General features: G+C 40.3%; 1 protein-coding gene across 11 annotated transcripts in view; it reads left to right on the top strand.

The window, feature by feature from the left end:
- Positions 1 to 942: 942 nt before the first annotated feature.
- The window catches only part of picalma (phosphatidylinositol binding clathrin assembly protein a), a 40,773-nt gene continuing 23,901 nt past the window's right edge, over positions 943 to 17,814 (top strand). For 3 of the 11 annotated variants that reach the window (XM_046039350.1, XM_046039349.1, XM_046039348.1), the window contains exons 1-10: positions 956 to 974; positions 1,322 to 1,407; positions 1,576 to 1,824; positions 13,523 to 13,665; positions 13,897 to 13,972; positions 14,080 to 14,182; positions 15,229 to 15,322; positions 15,418 to 15,529; positions 16,287 to 16,393; positions 16,487 to 16,528. In XM_046039350.1, the coding sequence (XP_045895306.1) occupies positions 1,695 to 1,824; positions 13,523 to 13,665; positions 13,897 to 13,972; positions 14,080 to 14,182; positions 15,229 to 15,322; positions 15,418 to 15,529; positions 16,287 to 16,393; positions 16,487 to 16,528 (807 nt within the window). In that variant the 5' untranslated portion in view covers positions 956 to 974; positions 1,322 to 1,407; positions 1,576 to 1,694. Of the gene's footprint in view, positions 975 to 1,321; positions 1,408 to 1,575; positions 1,825 to 13,522; positions 13,666 to 13,896; positions 13,973 to 14,079; positions 14,183 to 15,228; positions 15,323 to 15,417; positions 15,530 to 16,286; positions 16,394 to 16,486; positions 16,529 to 17,814 lie in introns of those variants that run through there. The other 8 variants (XM_046039343.1, XM_046039342.1, XM_046039338.1 and 5 more) reach the window with 7 other exon arrangements.

Below are 17,814 nucleotides of genomic sequence, written 5' to 3'. Positions count from 1 at the left end.
AAGAATAGACCAGAAACAAAAACATCCTTTAAAAATAAGGTGGTATCATCAGCTAGCTGACTAATGATTATTTCTTTTTCAACTATTGTGATACCTTTCAAGTAGCTGGTCTTGAAATCAGAGAGTAATTGAGCACAGATCAGAAACTGACACTGCGCTTTAGGTCACATCTAGGTGAGATGACTCCATACAGTTTAATTGAACAATTTGCATTCTTATACATGGTTTTAATGGCTGCACAAAAGTAAGTGCCAAAGCCAAATTTATCCAAGGTATGTAAGAGAAAGTTGTGTTCGACTGTGAAAGCCTAGCCGAAATCTAGAAACAGTATATAGCCATCATCTTCACTAAGATCAGCATAATCAATGAGGTCCAGCACAAGCCTGATGTTATTAGATATATGTCTATGCCTCTGTATCTGTATACACGTGATGCATGATGTGCAAAAGTGAAGAGTGGTCAGCACTGGTCAGGAAATAGACCCGCCATTTTCCTTCAAACCCCTCAGTCCATTTAAACGAGGATTTCACCCAGCAAGGGGAGGCGCTGTAACAAACTAGACGGAGATCAGCGTGGGAACCAAAGAAAGCGAGATCGAGACCCACATCAAGCTAGACACAGTTAATCGAAATAACACCGGCACTGACATGTGTGGACTCCAAAATAAAGGCTCGAACTCAATTATCCTGCAGCAATGGCGTAAAATGATGAGTGATAAACCCAATAGTACTAGTCATTAGTCCATACCTTTATGTGTAGTGAAGCATTATTGGGAACTGAATTTGTAGCGGTACCACAGCATCATACAGTGTGTAATGTTTTTGGACAAACACAGTATTCCATTAATTTTATTGGGTGTTAATTTTACAGGGGCGGCTGTGACTCAGGATGTAACGGTTGCCCGTTAATCGGAAGGTCGGCGGTTCAATCCTGGCTCCCCCAGGCTGCATGTCGAAGTGTCCTTGGGTCCTTGGGTAAGATACTGAACCCCGAATTGCCCCCGGTGGCTGTTGTCCCCAGTGTGTGAATGTTAGTTTATGATTGAGCACTTAGGCTCAGTGTGTGAATGGTGAATGCAGATGTAGTGTAAAAGCGCTTTGAGTGGTTGAAAGGGCTAGAAAGGCGCTATACAAATACGGAACATTTACATCACTGTCTAAAAGTAAAGCTTATCCACCGTTAATATATAAAAATAACACAGAAGGGTGATGTCATGCTAGTATTACATTATATTTCTTGCTTTTCTTAAATTGTCCTCAATGTGGCTTTTATTGTGAAAATTTTATCCGGAAGTAAGATCTATTTTATTATTTCTGTGTAGCTACGGCTACGGTATGTGAGAAAGACTTGGACGGCAAGAGGAGAAGAGACTGCAACGTTAGCCGTGAGGGATCGATTAAAGACTGGGTTCGTATCTTATAGTCATGAAATATGGATGGTTCTTGCAGGTTCAGTCAGCACCTTCAGCTAAAGTTGTATGGGTGAATCTCCGTTAGTTGGCTAGCCAGCTAGCCTACAAGCCAAATGTAACGCCTGCCTTCGTCTATTTATTTCTTCTCTTTCTCTTGTCTCCAGTGTTGTTAGGTGGCACAGAGCCTTTGAAAACCGACACCGTCCACAAAACCCAGGCTGTCCCGCTGGATTTGGAAACGTTTCTGTAACGGTGACCGTTTGTTTGTTCGACCCGATACAGGATGTCTGGACAGAGCATTACGGACAGGATAACCGCCGCTCAGCACAGTGTCACTGGGTCGGCGATTTCCAAAACTGTGTGCAAGGCGACCACTCATGAAATAATGGGGCCAAAAAAGAAACATTTGGATTGTAAGTATCCAATTTATTGGTTATTGTCATAGCTGTTTTATTTCAGTTCGGCTCGGCTTTTTTTTAGTTAACTTCGGAATCTGAATGCAGCGCCTGTGGCTGGAAGGCCTGCTCATACATGTCCCGTTCCATTCATTTAGCCAGGTTACTGCGCTAGTCTAACGTTACTATTAAAACCAATTACTGCAACTGTTACACGCGTTACTAGGTATTCAATAGATAGAAATTTTCCACTTTATATTATATAGCAACAAGGCAAACCGCTTTGATAACTAACAAGCAGTTTGCTATGGGACTCAGTTATAGCGGCTTGGGTTTTTGTTACCGTTAATGCTAATTCGTTGTAACATGAACCATTTGACATTTTTCTTTTTAAATGATTAACCTCATTCTCTAAAAAGCTACAGGGGGACTAACGTCAATACACAAAGGTAGAAATTAAGAGTTAATTCGATTAGTTGTAAAGGCTGACTTACATAGCCTGTAGAATGTTCATTTCAGCTTGAATTGTTGTGAATTGCAATTCAATTTCACATTTAAGTTCCACCAAACAACTCACAAAGTCATATTTCAGCTTTTAGAATGGCCCTGAGTCCATTTTCAGCAGACAAAAACAGTGCAGCAGGGCCCAGCACAGAGGATTCTGACACTTGGCATTTCATTTGAAACTTAGCTTCCTGGTGCTTAATGAACTTATAAAAGGAATGGTCATATAGTTTTTAAGTAGTTTTCCAGAATGACACATTCTGAGTCTACAAACATGTGACCTGTGTTTGTATGTTGACTGTTTTCTAAATGTGTGCTACAGTAACTAGTGTGAGTCTATTATTATCTGTGCAGGCCAGCAGTTCTAGTGAGTTAGTTCTTGTTTCAGGAAGTGCTGTGTTGGGCTGTGGACTTTGACATACAGCTTTATCAAGAGCACACAAGCAAATTCATATTCAACATGGCATTGATCAGTTGAATTCTTATCAACTTTCAGAATAAGGTCATTTTAGTGTTGAACTATTATTAATGTAGGGTACCTGTCCAGCTGCACAGCATTGCACTTCCTGAACGCTGGGTCATGTTTCAGTTTGTAGGCTATCTGTGCTTTTGTTTTATCTGGGATTTTACTCATTGTTTCAGGTAACAATTTCATTCAGGTATACTTTTTTACCTGTTCCATTGTTGCTAAGGAAGAATTGTAAATAGTTGTGTTGCCTGGCTAGTAATTCATAGTTTTCACGTGACGTCACATTCCAGGGAAAACCCTGGAAGGAAGCAAGTGATACTCTGTTACTTTGAGTTTGTTACTTTTGCGTTGCCAAATGCTGGACGGTGTTTGTGCTTTCGGATGCACTAATCGACGAGCAAACAAGCCTGAGCTGTGTGAGGGGAGGGATTGCCTACAAGGTAAATGTAAACATTACCACAGTCGAGCGCTCGCAGGGACCTGGCACATTTTAATGGCAGAAACACAGCAGCGGGTGCTGTATATGGATCGCTACTGCCCAACACTTGCAGTTTGTGTCCATATCTATTTCTTGAGTTGAGTGGTGATCCACATAAAACTGCTTTTGCGGCGTCTCTACGAGGGAGTCCAGTGTGAGCCGCTATCTTGGTCTGTTGTTTTGCCCTCCAGGTCACCACACATGTCACATGACTGAAAACTATGAATTGCAAGGAGAAACAAAAGTCGAAAGGCGCAGCATGTTTAAAAACATTTGAGCTGTACCACCAAAAATAAATTATCCTGGTCCTTATAGTCCAAAAGTCTGTCCGTAGTCAGTCAACAGTTACGTAATTTTACTTCAATAGTCCTACATGCTCCACATGACACTCCCTTTTGGCTTGGGTGAATATGTTGAGGAAAGGACGCTGTGGCTAGCTGCCTTTGTGTAAATAGAAAAGATACATGTATACAAAGGGATAACGGTAGTTCTGCGAAGAAAATAATGATTTTCCTTTTTTGTTTTAATATGAAAATGTGTCTTGCTCAGGCCTGGTGTTTCTAACAACCTTGTTTTGCTAATCATGGTTAAGATTTGTTTCTGTCAGATGTTTTGTTACCAGTAATGAATAGGGATGGATACCTTGTCAGTGTCAGCATCATCCTTTTTGTAACCAGATGGAAACCAGATGTTTTTGCTTGCAGCCAAACAACACACAGAAAGAAAGAGAAGAGCACGCCTTTTTTTCCTTATGTGCCTGCACCATAAAATGTATAAAAAAGGCTTCTACGCGCCGAGTCCATGCAACAGCCCTCACCTTCGGCTGCGGTCTCGGGCATGCTCGTCAAGGGCTGGGTATCATTTAAAATTTTACATTACCAGTACCAACGGAAAGCCAAGCTTGTGGTGATAAACTTGCAACAGTGAAGACCATAAGGATGGGTATCGCTGCTGAATACCTTTTCTGATAGCCTATCGACCGAAACAGCCCAGTATCAAGTTGAATCGAAACGTCTCCAGTCAAACCAGTACATCAATCGATACCTAGGCATAACGTTTGTAACCAGATTGTGGCAAAAAAATGACTATTTGTATGGTTTTGCTTGCAGCCAAACAAGCAAACAACACACAGAAAGAGAAGAGCATGGCTTTTCAATTAAATACTTTTGTGGCGCTGCAGTGATCAGCTGATATGACTCACGGAGCCTCCGGCTGCAGCTGCGGCTGCTTCAGGTGTTGTTGGTTTGATCAGTTAGACGTGCAGCCTCTCTTTTCCTCTGTTTGTCTTTAGTGTAGTTAAGCAACTAGTTTAAACAGACTCCTTACTCGTTTTATACTTGTGATTGTCATTTTTGGAGGAGGTTTGAGACTCACCAATAAAGGAAAAAGCACTCCCAGAGATCTTTCAATTCAGTTTATTGATCGAAAGTTAACAAAATAATTTTCTGTTTATTTTCAACACACGTATCAAAAAATACCTTAAATTTGTTTCCCGCAACTTATTTGGTCACTAAACTATTTCACCCCTCTCTCATTCAAATATAAAAAATACTCCCAAGGTGTAGTCTTTCCCCTTATAGGCTAATACTACCAAAGGATGACTTTATTAGGATGAGGAGCGATACAATTTCCCAATACTTTTTATGTAACAGTTATTTGAAATAAAATGGATAACTTTGCTTGTCCATAACAATAATACAAATAATAGGCTACCAATCAACTACTATGGCTTCAACAGGTGGCATTTTATGCAAGGTATTGAATGAAGGACTCAATTGGCATCGGTGTCACTTTAGGGGTACTGGTTTTGGTACTGGTATCGTAAAATTTTAATACCCAACCCTAGTAATGAACACAATTGTCCATTGACTTATTAACTTGATCACAGTAGAGATGTGCCATATCATATCGTTCACAATGTATCTGTATAATTTTTTAATATGATAAATAATTCAGATTGTGATAATGGCAATAGTCTGCAACAATAAGCATGGCTGAAGGCGAAAGTAACGTGGAGTTAGTTCCAAAAAGGGGAGCTTCAGGAGCGTAGAAGATCAGACACACAACAAACCATGGTGATATGTAAGCAGTGCAAGATGACTAACAACAAGATTGTTATATTGTCAAGAATATCATGATCATAGAAATACCATGAAATATCATGACGTGAGGTCTGATGATAATGATATTTCTCATTGAGATGAAAAGCTATCTTGTGATAACAGGACAGAGTGGAAGGGTGAATTTAACATAGAAGATGTCCCCTCCACTTTGAAATCGTTTGTGTGGCAGCATTTTGGTACCCGGCTGAAATAATAAACAGCGAAAGACAAGACACGAACAGTATGTAAGCAACAGTTCAAAATGCACTTGATTTATTTATTTTTTTTAATTTTGTGACTTTCAGTCGAATAAAATTCTCAAAACTCATTTTTCAGTCGTATATTTCGTCATTGAAGATTTCTTAAAAATAGCGTTAAAATATCGTCTCGTCCTCATGAACCCCATATTGTGTACCGTTGTTAGCGTTATACCCCTATCCACTCCATATAGTAGAAACAAATTTAAAGTAATCCACATCCATTATATTTTCAGATATAATATATATATATATATATCAGTACGTGTGACAATTAGCCCTGCTGGTATTGGCTGTCTGTGTGCATTAGTCATCTTTTGAAAAAAAGTACTTTTCTTTATTCCATTCAGTTGTTTTTTATCTGGGATTAACTGTCTTAGATTGTGGGCTGCTCCTGTCAGTCTTGTCTACCCTCTTATGCAAAATGGTCACTGCAGTTTCATTTAGATTGCAGCCGTCAGTCAGCCTGTTATAATTTTCTCAATGACATGCCTGTCCTACACAGAGAGATTTTATGTGTATTCTCAGCTTCCTCAGTTTGATGTTGTAACGTGGGTTTGATTAACCATATTATAACCTCAAGCTGATGGAGTACGCCATAATGAGAGTCCCAGTGACTTTCCTGATTCCACATTCCTGACGGCCAGGTGATATGGGGCTCCTCTGTGGAGCTTCTGAACTGAAGCCTCTTTCTGAGGTAATGTAGGGACCCATAGGGACTGCCTAGCAGGGATTTCTCTTCAGTTTTAGGTATTTAAAGATGAAGTTTCCTGACCAGCCAGATATAGCCCTGATCTCTCCAGCTGCCATCCTGTGGTCTTCCTGTCTCGATTGCAGGTGAGATAGGGTCCTCTGAACCATGTCTTTTGAGTTTGTGCTAGACCATGGTTCACATTCTTTATTACTGGCCTACTTAATGAACTCAGTCATATAACTTTAAAGAGACTTTGCAATTACCAGACATAGATAAGTAGAGGGTGAACAAATCAGCCTTGGCTGCTAGCTTTAGCTTTTGTTTGAAGTAAGTGTGAAATGACTTCCAGGAAAAATTTGTACCAAGTGGCTGTGACGCAGTTTACACCCCAGCAGGGTCTATGACACTACAGATTTTTGGACATGTGGTTTTTCAACCTCACAGTTACGTAACGTTTGGTATTTCCTACATTGTTCAACAGGTACTCTTGAATAGTGGGCAGCCCTGTATGACAGCAGTCATTTTTCATACTGCTGTTAGACTGTTCAAAGGTCCCTTGTGAGGTAATGAATAGATGAAATCAGAATGGCCACTGACCTTTGGCACTGGCATAAACGTTGACTCAAGAGGAAATTCACAGAGGACTTTTTGTCATATGAATAGATCCAAAAATGTAATTTGGTCTTTGATGCATTAATTACAAGTTGCAGGAACCGAAAAAATTAAGTGCTAATACGTTTTGATTCAAATGAAAATTAAATCAAACATTTATTGAACATTTGTTATTGTTCCTTATTAGCTATGCTCCTTACATGCTTGCTGCTAACTATTTTTTTTAAGGTGGGTCTCCAAATTTGACCTCGTTGTGTTAGACTGATTTGTGTAGCAGTGTTCATGATAGGGTCTGTTGTCAATGTGTTTGAGAGAGAGGGAGAGAGAGGAGTGGAGGTGTTGAGCGAATATGTGCTGCGCGCAGCTTTGCAGTCACATACAATTTTACCCATTTTAAATGGTAAAAATCGGAAATCAAAATGTGGCGGATAGCGCTGATTAAAGTGATGGGCCGCCATAAATAAATCAATGTATTGGAAACACTGTTATATTTGTCATGGACATTGTTTATTTCCATTATTACACCAGGCACATTAATGATTGGGACTATTATCAATTACTCAGAGGGCAAAGTTCGTAGTTTGTAGTGTAAAAACATTTCCATACGTTAACTGGCAGAACTTATTTAGGAAAGTGACTATATTAAAAGGTAAGCACTGCTGAAAAAGCTTCCCTCTTTCACCTTTGGTGGATCCATTTCACTGTTTGTCTATTGAGTGAGGCCGTTATGTTCCGCTGACAGCCTCACCCTCAGCCCTGGCCTGCATGCAAATGTGTATGAAATGAAACTGGTGCTTTGAAAGCTCTCATTCATGTCTCACCTGTTTTGAGTTTGATGGCTGGACTGTGGTTTTGGCTTTATCTGGTTCTCTGTTGGTACCATTTTTACTCTCTCCCCCTGGAATTGTATGACCTCTGAGGCAGGTTTACATGGCCGGCTGTGGTTGGACACTTTAAAGGAGTCTGGATTTAGGCTGCTGATTTGCAGAAATTTTGCACGTAAAAAAAGTTTCAGGAAATGTGCAGTACCAGAGAATGTACTAAACAGTGAAAAATAGGCCTTAGCATTGCATTTATTGGAATATGGTACTCTTAGTCTTTGTTAAATCTTATTTTATTATATCAGTTTGGGTTTGAACTGTTCAAGGGGAGAGGTGCGTGTGTTAAATTCCAATATTAGGTTCATCATTAGAGAACAAGACGGTGCTTTGCAATGAAAGAGTTTCACCTCGTTGGATCTCCCTGGTCTTATACCTTGGCCAGAGAGGTGAAGGTGGTGGCAGTTCTCTGCTCAGCCACGTCAGTCTGTACAAACACAACAGACCTGGAGAGACCTGGATCCCCATGTAAACATGTTAACATGTACAATAGACACACAAACAAGTGAAAAATATATATGCAAAACCAAGTAACAACTGCAACAGAAATAATTACATACATTATTGATTCTCCATGACATTTCTTAACATGGTTCATCTGAGCCATAATGCCACATTAATATACATCCGTACCTTTGCTTCACCCTCCCCACGCTGAATGCAGTGCTGCACAAGGAGCATGTGACTGCAGTGGCATCAAGTGACAGGCCTTAAAAAGAGTGCTAATGCCATGTCCACCAGCGGAGCTGAAAGGGTCCCACTGTGACTCTGAGAGGCCTGTGAGATTCAATAGCACAACTCAAACTAGCTACCATGACACGCTTACTCCTGTAGCCCTCCACAGCCCACAGTTATGTACTGAAGTCTTTGTCCACCAGTGATACCTGTCTGTCGCCTGATTCTTGGCAGTCTGTGTTAAACTTAAGTTTTTAAATTGTGTACAGTGTTTCTCTTGACACAGAATGCTTCATAACAAAAGAATAAGCAGAGAAAACTAATGCGCAGCAAAGGTAACCCCTACCCTGTGTTTTACCCCACATTAGACATAGACATTCATTTCTGAAGCAGGAAGTGTTCCTCTAATTCTGAAAGCAAGCCTTGGATTGCAAGAGTTAACACGCAACAGGAAGTAATTACATACCCTGACCCCTTCCCAGAGCACAGCGGAACGGAGCTGATCAAATGTCAGATTGGCTGGAGTACTTGCATTTCCTGGCAATTACGCTGATTACAAGCATACATGATTCTAGAGACCACACTTGGCCGCTGGAATGCCCTCAACACCCCAGACATGCTATAATCATGTTATCTCAAAATTCCACACAATTTCCAAAATGAGATGACTCTAATTCAGAATTGCTTGGGCGTTGTCCAGAAAGGAAGTACACACATTTAGCAAACCCACGGAAGTAAACGCAAAAATTAAAGTGCTGACTACTGTGTCGTAAAGCAACAGTGGGTACCACAGATCACTAATTAAGTCGGTCCTTGTATGGTCTCTTCTCTTTGGTGGTTTGTAGATTTTGTATCTGCAAACTTGATAGATAGATACTCGCTCACTCACTCACTCATTTTCTTTATTCATCCACCTTCGGGAAATTCAGGTTTCTAGTAATTCTCAACAAGTAAATAAACAGAAGAAGGAAGACAGATGAAACTTTTCAGATGTTAAGATGCAAACATCTTAAAGACGGAAAAATAGTTAAGTTTTTAATAGCTCTTTCATGTATTCATTCACGTCACTATTCCATCACGCACACTCACGCTTAGCCTGTTTGCCCATAGTGGCCATTATAAATCATGGCACATGACATTAAATGTTTTCTTTGGCATGCTATTTCTAGGAAATAATAATAATATATGCTAAAAAAGCTTCTGGCTTACCAGCTGTACTACACACAGGCCACATGTTTAAACTTTACAGCATAATGTAAAGAATAATTGTAGAATAACCAGCAATGCATTGTTTCTGTTATTGAGTCATCTTTATTTATTAGCATGCATTAAAATTTTAACTGAATGCAGATTCATGTGACAGGCATCTGTCTTGTGCGTCTTTGGTCAGTCAGTAGACCTTTTTTTTTTTTTTTTTTTTTTTTTTAACATACTGTGATTTTTATCAGTCTTAACCCTCAATTCGGATACTTCAGTTAGTATACTAACATGTAGTACACCATGTGCGTGAATTTTGAAAGGTTAGTGTTGTGTCAAGTCAAACACAGCTGTGCACTTGATGAAATAATGGCGAATTGTAACCGGGCGTATCATTATCACCAACATTTGACCTCAATTGTCACCAGTCAAAATAACTGCTGGCTCGTTTGCTCACTTGACTTCAAATCAGTTGTGTTGACAAATGAATACTTTTACTTGCTTGTGTAGGCAATTGAAACTGCTGCAGCTTCCTCAGCTGTCATTTTCACAATTTTAAAAATAGGTTGGTGGTCCCTCCCATTCCGCTACATAGCCAAGATGGCGACTGTTGAGGGTGCGACTATCCAGTGCTCAACACTCACCTTTTTCACTGTTCAAATGAGTCCACCATCCAGGTACTTATAGTGCACTGCATTTTGCCATACTTGTCAGTGTGAATGCAACTTATGGATTCTAAATATTAAGTGTTAGTATGGAAGGGCGTGAATTGAGACACGGCACTGTAACGGCACTTGATATTACAACCTTGGACTGTGCATAATTATTAAATTACTTAATGTTCTTAACTTTTCTTCACAATCTGATAGGTGTGAAATGTTTAAGGGTGGTCACTATCTAGATTGGCAGTTGTCTGATATTTTTATATTGAAAAAAAGGTTATTGGTGATTAAAATGGTTTGTATTGCACATTTCAGACGGTCTCTAACTCCTCCTACAGAAACAGACATTCACTTCTTAAAGTTGCATCGTCATCTTTGGTGTTTTCAGGTGATCCAAACTGTGAAATGTCTGCCTAAATTTGTTTTCCAACTGGGGAAATCGAGGCTTTGACACAGGGCTATTGAAGATAACAGCCGTGAAACTAACTTCACCACTGATCCAGACTCTTCTATTCGACGAGTCGAGGCGGAGCTGTCGCTATCTTCCACGTGTTGGATCTCCGGTACCTTCGGTATCTAGCGAAACCGACATGTTTTCAGAATTTTGGTATCGACTTGGTACCAAATGTCAGTTCTCGTGACATCTCTAGTTGAAAGAGCTCAAAATGATCACCAAAATGCAGCTTACCATATCTTTCACCCAATAAGCTGCTGCACTAAATGTGCTGCCATTCTCTCTGTTCAGAGCTTTATCGTCAGGTTGTAAAGAAATATCGTGAATCATTGCCCTCTTTTCTTTCTAGTTTAAAGTACCCACTCTGATCACTCTGCCTTGTAATTAGAGTAAATTCAAGAAGTTCACAATTCTTCAATACACCTGTATAGTATAAGTATATAGTTTTAGTGAAGTAATACACTGATGTAATTTTCCATTACCATTCCAGTACCTAACCATTTATAAAACAAACAATTGCGTACATAACTACACACATTTAAGTTCTTGAAGGAGATCTTCCTTACATGCCAAAAGTATTTATGTGTGTCCGCGCATGCGTGTTAAAAAAAAATCTACAATTGTGGGCTAATGCTTCTCTGCAAATGGCCCATGCACAGCACGGCCATGTGTTTGATTTGTTATGCAGGTCTGTTGTGGTGAGGCCTTAAAACATTATCAGCCCAAATAAGCCTGCTGGCCAATTCAAATGTATGCAGGCCTTTCCAGCCCACAGACTGTGTGTGGGTTCTATAAGATTCTTGTTACAGTGTGTTTAGTGACAATGTGTGCTTATTGTGCCCCATCACATCAAAAGAAAACAGGAAATAATGTCTTTTTGTATTATCTGGCACACTGTATCTCAGCACCAGAGGAAAGGTCATGTTTTATCTAATCAGAAGGGTCTGACCTCTGTACATTGGCCATTTACAAACATCTCCGACAGAATGGGCTCAACATTGATCAAAGCTGTAATATGTCAGTCTCTGCTGTGCTTTGGGTTGAAGGCTAACATTAGTACGCTGATGTGCAATACAGGCCCTGATGTATGAACCACTTTATTATTTTAAGTGTTATAACTTGTCTATCTGATGAGTAAGAGCTGTGAATTATTTGTCCCTACACAAAATAAATTCCAGGAACACCAGTGGAGATATTTGTTTGAGTTTGTACTCCCCAGTTGTCTGAAAAGGCTTTTGTTGTCACATGGGTGGCCTACTGTGTTTGTAAAGCGTAAAAGCCTTTTGTGCGGCTTTCAACAAACACTGAGGAGGCTTCATACCCCCCCCCCCCATGTAAACAGGCCTCAATGGGTAGCACAGCCGGCTCCTACACAACAGTTAATGTTAACTATCAACTTAAACAATATATTTCAGACATTGCATTGATGAAGACATGGAACTTTTTGTTATGCTTGTTTTGCACATTACCATACCAACGCTTTGTATGATATCTGGCTATAAAAACTGCATACTGTTTTTATTTATATACACACACACACACACACACACACACACACACACACACACACACGTATAAACATGTAAAAAGAAAAAAAAAACTTTAAATAAATGTTTTTAAAGTGCATGAATAAATCCAAATTTGTAATCCTAACCCTGGGTCGTTAGTGTGCATGTGTAGGCATAGCGTGCATGTGTGTAGTGGCAAAAGAGGAACACTTGCTGAAGAGAGGGAGCAGAGCGCCAGCTTCACCGGTGTTGTGCCAAGTTGTCCGCACCTTGCGGGACTTTCGGATAACTTATCACCGTTGATTAACCACACAAAGAATATTATATTGTTTTTAAATAGCCAGCTACTGGAAATAGACCTGCAAGGAACCGCAAATTGCATGCAGTTGTCGACAGCACAGCATGCACGCAAAACTCTACACTAGACTGGTGAATGGCAGGCGAGAGAGAGAGAGAAAAGGGTCAACAATAAGCTCTGCAGTTTCTCAAGATTAAAGCAGAGCCACCGTGGTACCTCATCTAAATGTGGTAAATTACAGTGTCCAGTAACTGTCAGAGTTTACTTCACAGGAGTACTGTATACTGGTGGTATAAGTCAGTCACATGACCTTCATGAAAAGTGTAACCAGGAGGCTTTTGCATCAGGCCAAATGGTCGTGGCAGCCATTCCCTTGTTAGTCTGAAAATTAAAGGGGTGAGTGAGAGTAGTAACGAAAAGTAATGGGTAACAAAATAACACAGGCTTGTTTTCTCAGTGTGAATACATTGTAGTCTCACTTTCTGAAATAAGGATTCACTTCCAAGTGCCAAAAGAAGTTATCACCCCCTTTTTAAATATCTGATTTTGAAGTGTAATTGATCTCATCCATTTTTTTGTTTTTGTTTTCGTGTTGAATTTGAGGTGTTATTTTTTGAAATAACAAGCAACTACTCAGGGGTCACGATAAAACCATCCACTTCCAGAAAGTTTGTCACAGATTCCTGAACCGTTGCTTTCTAGAAGTCTCGGTATGTTATTGAGTGTGGTCAGAATGGTAGTAAGGAACTGATGAAAGAAAATGAGGAAGCTACATGAAGAAAACGTTGGCTTTCACTGAACAGCAAACTTGTGTGCTTCCCCAGAGATGCTGTGCATTGATTGTTTTAATACCACACTGGCTCAATGATCGACGGTCACCCCCCGCACCCTCCACCCCCCTTCCTTCCCGCTCTTTCTCCTCCCTCAGACTTGATTCACTGCACAAATGAGATGAATGTGAACATCCCTCAACTGGCTGACACACTTTTCGAGAGGACCGCCAACACCAGCTGGGTGGTTGTCTTCAAGTCCCTCACCACCACACATCATCTGATGGTCTATGGCAATGAGGTCAGGACTTCAGTAATAACTGTTCTCCACCTTTGCTGAATTGGATGGAAATGTCATGGGTTATTTAATAGTAATGTGTACAGTATGTTGGCATGGGATTTGAGATGGCTTGTTATCATCTCGTAGGAGTGCACTAAATGATACATGCCTAAAAGTAAGCTGTTCGTTCCACAAGGTAGCTGTTGGGAAAAGCCCCTTGTGCAAGTTCCTTATCCGTTGTTTTTCTTGCAGAGATTTATACAGTATCTGGCTTCAAGGAACACACTATTCAACCTCAGCAACTTCTTGGACAAAAGTGGCCTACAAGGTATATTACCAGGACTGTACACATTGTGCAGCAGTGAGCCTTTAAATACTCCATACTCCAGTATTCATCTGTGTCATGACATTTATCATCTTTTGTTTGTAATGTAGGCTATGACATGTCAACGTTCATAAGGCGATACAGCCGCTACCTGAATGAGAAGGCTGTGTCCTACAGACAGGTTGCTTTTGACTTTACTAAAGTGAAAAGAGGGTAAGGAGCATTCACTTTCACTTATTAGCTTTCACTGTTAGTGATTACCACAAAGCTTGATGTTCTGGTTTTACCCCCTAGGGAAGGAGATTTGATCTGATTCTGAAAGATAACATTGCACGCACTTAATAGTTTTATTTCCTGCAAAAAAGTGTGAAATTTTTATTAAAAGTTGCATAAATCCATCAGAGTTCCTGTTTTTGCTTTACTTCACTTTAAAGCGAAAAACATAACAGATGTGGGTTTTTTTGCACAGTAGGCGTAAACTGATCTATTGCATTGTAACTGTAGTTATTACTCTACTTCATCCAGGAACTGTTGCACATGCCTACACTGCAGTGTCAAATAAGATATTGCAAAGCTCACTACACTGTAAGGAGAGATGTATTCACTGATACATATGTGTTTGTGTTCATTGAATGACTTGAAGATAGGGGTGGGCGAAAATCTTGCATCACGGTATGTGTCATTTTAACGGTGTACATCACGATACAGCAATTGATCTATAAATTAAATTAAGACATTTTTTAAAATGGCCATACTGCACTTCATCACATTTAATTATTTTCTTCTATTATTTTAGAACTTTGATCCAAACAAATATACTCCCCCTGCTCTGTTGACAATTTATCTCTCCTCCATGTTTTCTTGTCACTCACTTTTGTGGTCACTGGCAAACCAGCTCAGAGGTGCCTTACCACCCACCTACCGTCACTTTCGCATCACATGATAACGTGGTAAGCAGTCCAGCTGCACAAATCACATTACCTTGCGAGGTAGCTTGATTTGTGAGATCAAGTGAGAATCCAGCCCTGATTTGCTACATCACCTGCCCCAAATATAACGCAGGAACTACACTGCCAAATCTGTACCGGTGGACACATTTCTATTGTGGCACAGTATGCCGTCATATCGCCCAACCCTACTTGGTCATTTGGATGAGCCATGTCCATTTACTGGAAAAATCCTTAAGTTATGAACAATCAAGACTAGAAAGCCCATTTCCATCTGTGTCAGCAAGCTCAAAGCATTCTTTTTTTCCACAGGTCTGATGGAGTGATGAGAACCGTGAACACAGAGAAACTTCTCAAGACCATCCCCATCATCCAAAATCAGATGGATGTGTTACTTGATTTCAATGTGAGTGCTCAGTATTGGCTGTACTGGCTAGCATCTGAATCGATTGCTGACGAACTTGAAACTGATTGTCCTTAACACCTTCACCTGTCTTCCAGGTCAATGCTAATGAACTGACAAATGGTGTGATCAACGCAGCCTTTATGCTTCTGTTCAAAGATGCCATCAGACTGTTTGCAGCATACAATGAGGGCATAATCAACCTCCTGGGTAAAAAAAAAAAAAAAAAAAAAGGCTTTTGTGTTGTAGATACATTATTTGGACTGCAGGTTTTTCTTCTTCAGATGATGAGGGACAGGGGCCATGGGGTGAAAGACTAAATGAATTAATGCAGATGTCCTTGCAATTATGTAATCCTTTGCATTCAGCTTTAAAAGCAAGGATGTACTTTGGGAATGTTCGTTAGCATTCCCACGCAGTTCAAGTAAGTCTTTAACTAACTGATTGCTTCCTGGAACTGCAGACCCCTAACAAGCTTATTTCAAAGAAACTTTGTAGGGGGCAAACTATTCCCCAGCAGACCTCCATGAATAATTTTCTGCCCTTGTCTAAAATTAATATGCAGTTACCTTTCCTCTCTCCCTTTCTTCTTTCTATTGTGAAACAGGAAAAACTATGATAGGGCACATGAAACTGCAGTTGTAAACTGGTCCCCAATGCTGCTCATTATAATATGATGGGACTTCAGTACTTACTATGCAAATCTCACAACATATTGGTATAATTACTGATTTGTTCTGATTGTTCTCCTTTACCTTTGTCCTGAGTCCCAAGGTTTTCAAACCACTTCAGGCTTTAAATTTTACCAGCATGTATCTGCTGAGACTGACAATTTGTACCCTATTGAGATACTGTACCCATGAGACATTAAACGTAAAAAAAATCAAATAACAGACAAAACAGAAATAAATGTTCAGGAAATGAGTGTAATGTTTTTGTTGTGCTTATTTTCCTGCTCTGTAAATAGAGAAATACTTTGACATGAAGAAAATCCAGTGCAAAGAAGGACTTGATATCTACAAGAAATTCCTTACACGAATGACAAGAATCTCAGAGTTCCTCAAAGTTGCAGAGGTAAGTAGGGACACCAGATCTGCTAGTTGGCCAGGGATGGGTTGGCAATTTTCTCTTATCCAAATTCTGATTGTCTTTGTTCTCTTCCTGCAGCAAGTAGGAATTGATCGAGGGGACATCCCAGATCTGTCTCAGGTAAGCAAATTCTAAAAATAACTATTTAGCATCTTTACGATTACTTTGAATAACTTGTCCTAACTTCACACTCCTCACTCTTTGCTGGCTTTGCCTAACTAAAATGAGGAGAATGGCACAAAAACGGGTGATAATATCTATTAAGCAAAATAGAATACAAATACTATGTTATAGTATAGTGTGCATCAAGTGAGCCTCATTTCACAAGAGCTGTCATAGGAGCTATAGCAACATAACTTAGTAGTACAGTACAAACTCTTGGTAATTTAGTAAAATGTAAACTGTAGTACTTTAAAAAACTGTCATACAGCATTTGATTTCCAGTGTTAAGTTAATTGGCACAGTAAATACAGATCATTATATGTGCTCAAATAGGTTTAGTGACCTATAATATGAACTTCGAAAATGTGGCCATCATTGTACACTGCTCAAAAAAATAAAGGGAACACTAAAATAACACATCCTAGATCTGAATGAAATAATCTCATTAAATACTCCTTTCTTTACATAGTTGAATGTGCTGACAACAAAATCACACAAAAATTATCAATGGAAATCAAATTTATCAACCCATGGAGGTCTGGATTTGGAGTCACACTCAAAATCAAAGTGGAAAACCACACTACAGGCCGATCCAACTTTGATGTAATGTCCTTAAAACAAGTCAAACTGAGGCTCAGTAGTGTGTGTGGCCTCCACGTGCCTGTATGACCTCCCTACACCGCCTGGCCATGCTCCTGATGAGGTGGCGGATGGTATCCTGAGGGATCTCCTCCCAGACCTGGACTAAAGCATCCGCCAACTGCTGGACAGTCTGGTACAACGTGCCGTTGGTGGATGGAGCGAGACATGATGTCCCAGATGTGCTCAATTGGATTCAGGTCTGGGGAACGGGCGGGCCAGTCCATAGCATCAATGCCTTCCTTTTGCAGGAACTGCTGACACACTCCAGCCACATGAGGTCTAGTATTGTCTCGCATTAGGAGGAACCCAGGGCCAACCGCACCAGCATATGGTCTCACAAGGGGTCTGAGGATCTCATCTCGGTACCTAATGGCAGTCAGGCTACCTCTGGCGAGTACATGGAGGGCTGTGAGGCCCCCCAAAGAAATGCCACCCCACACCATTACTGACCCACCGCCAACCGGTCCTGCTGGAGGATGTTGCAGGCAGCAGAACGTTCTCCACGCGTCTCCAGACTCTGTCACGTCTGTCACATGTGCTCAGTGTGAACCTGCTTTCATCTGAAGAGCACAGGGCGCCAGTGGCGAATTTGCCAATCTTGG

Source organism: Micropterus dolomieu, linkage group LG23 (genome assembly GCF_021292245.1).
Source record: "Micropterus dolomieu isolate WLL.071019.BEF.003 ecotype Adirondacks linkage group LG23, ASM2129224v1, whole genome shotgun sequence".
In the NCBI taxonomy this organism is placed as follows: domain Eukaryota; kingdom Metazoa; phylum Chordata; class Actinopteri; order Centrarchiformes; family Centrarchidae; genus Micropterus; species Micropterus dolomieu.
Note: the sequence above shows the minus strand (reverse complement) of the source record. Positions and strands in the feature narration are given on the sequence as shown.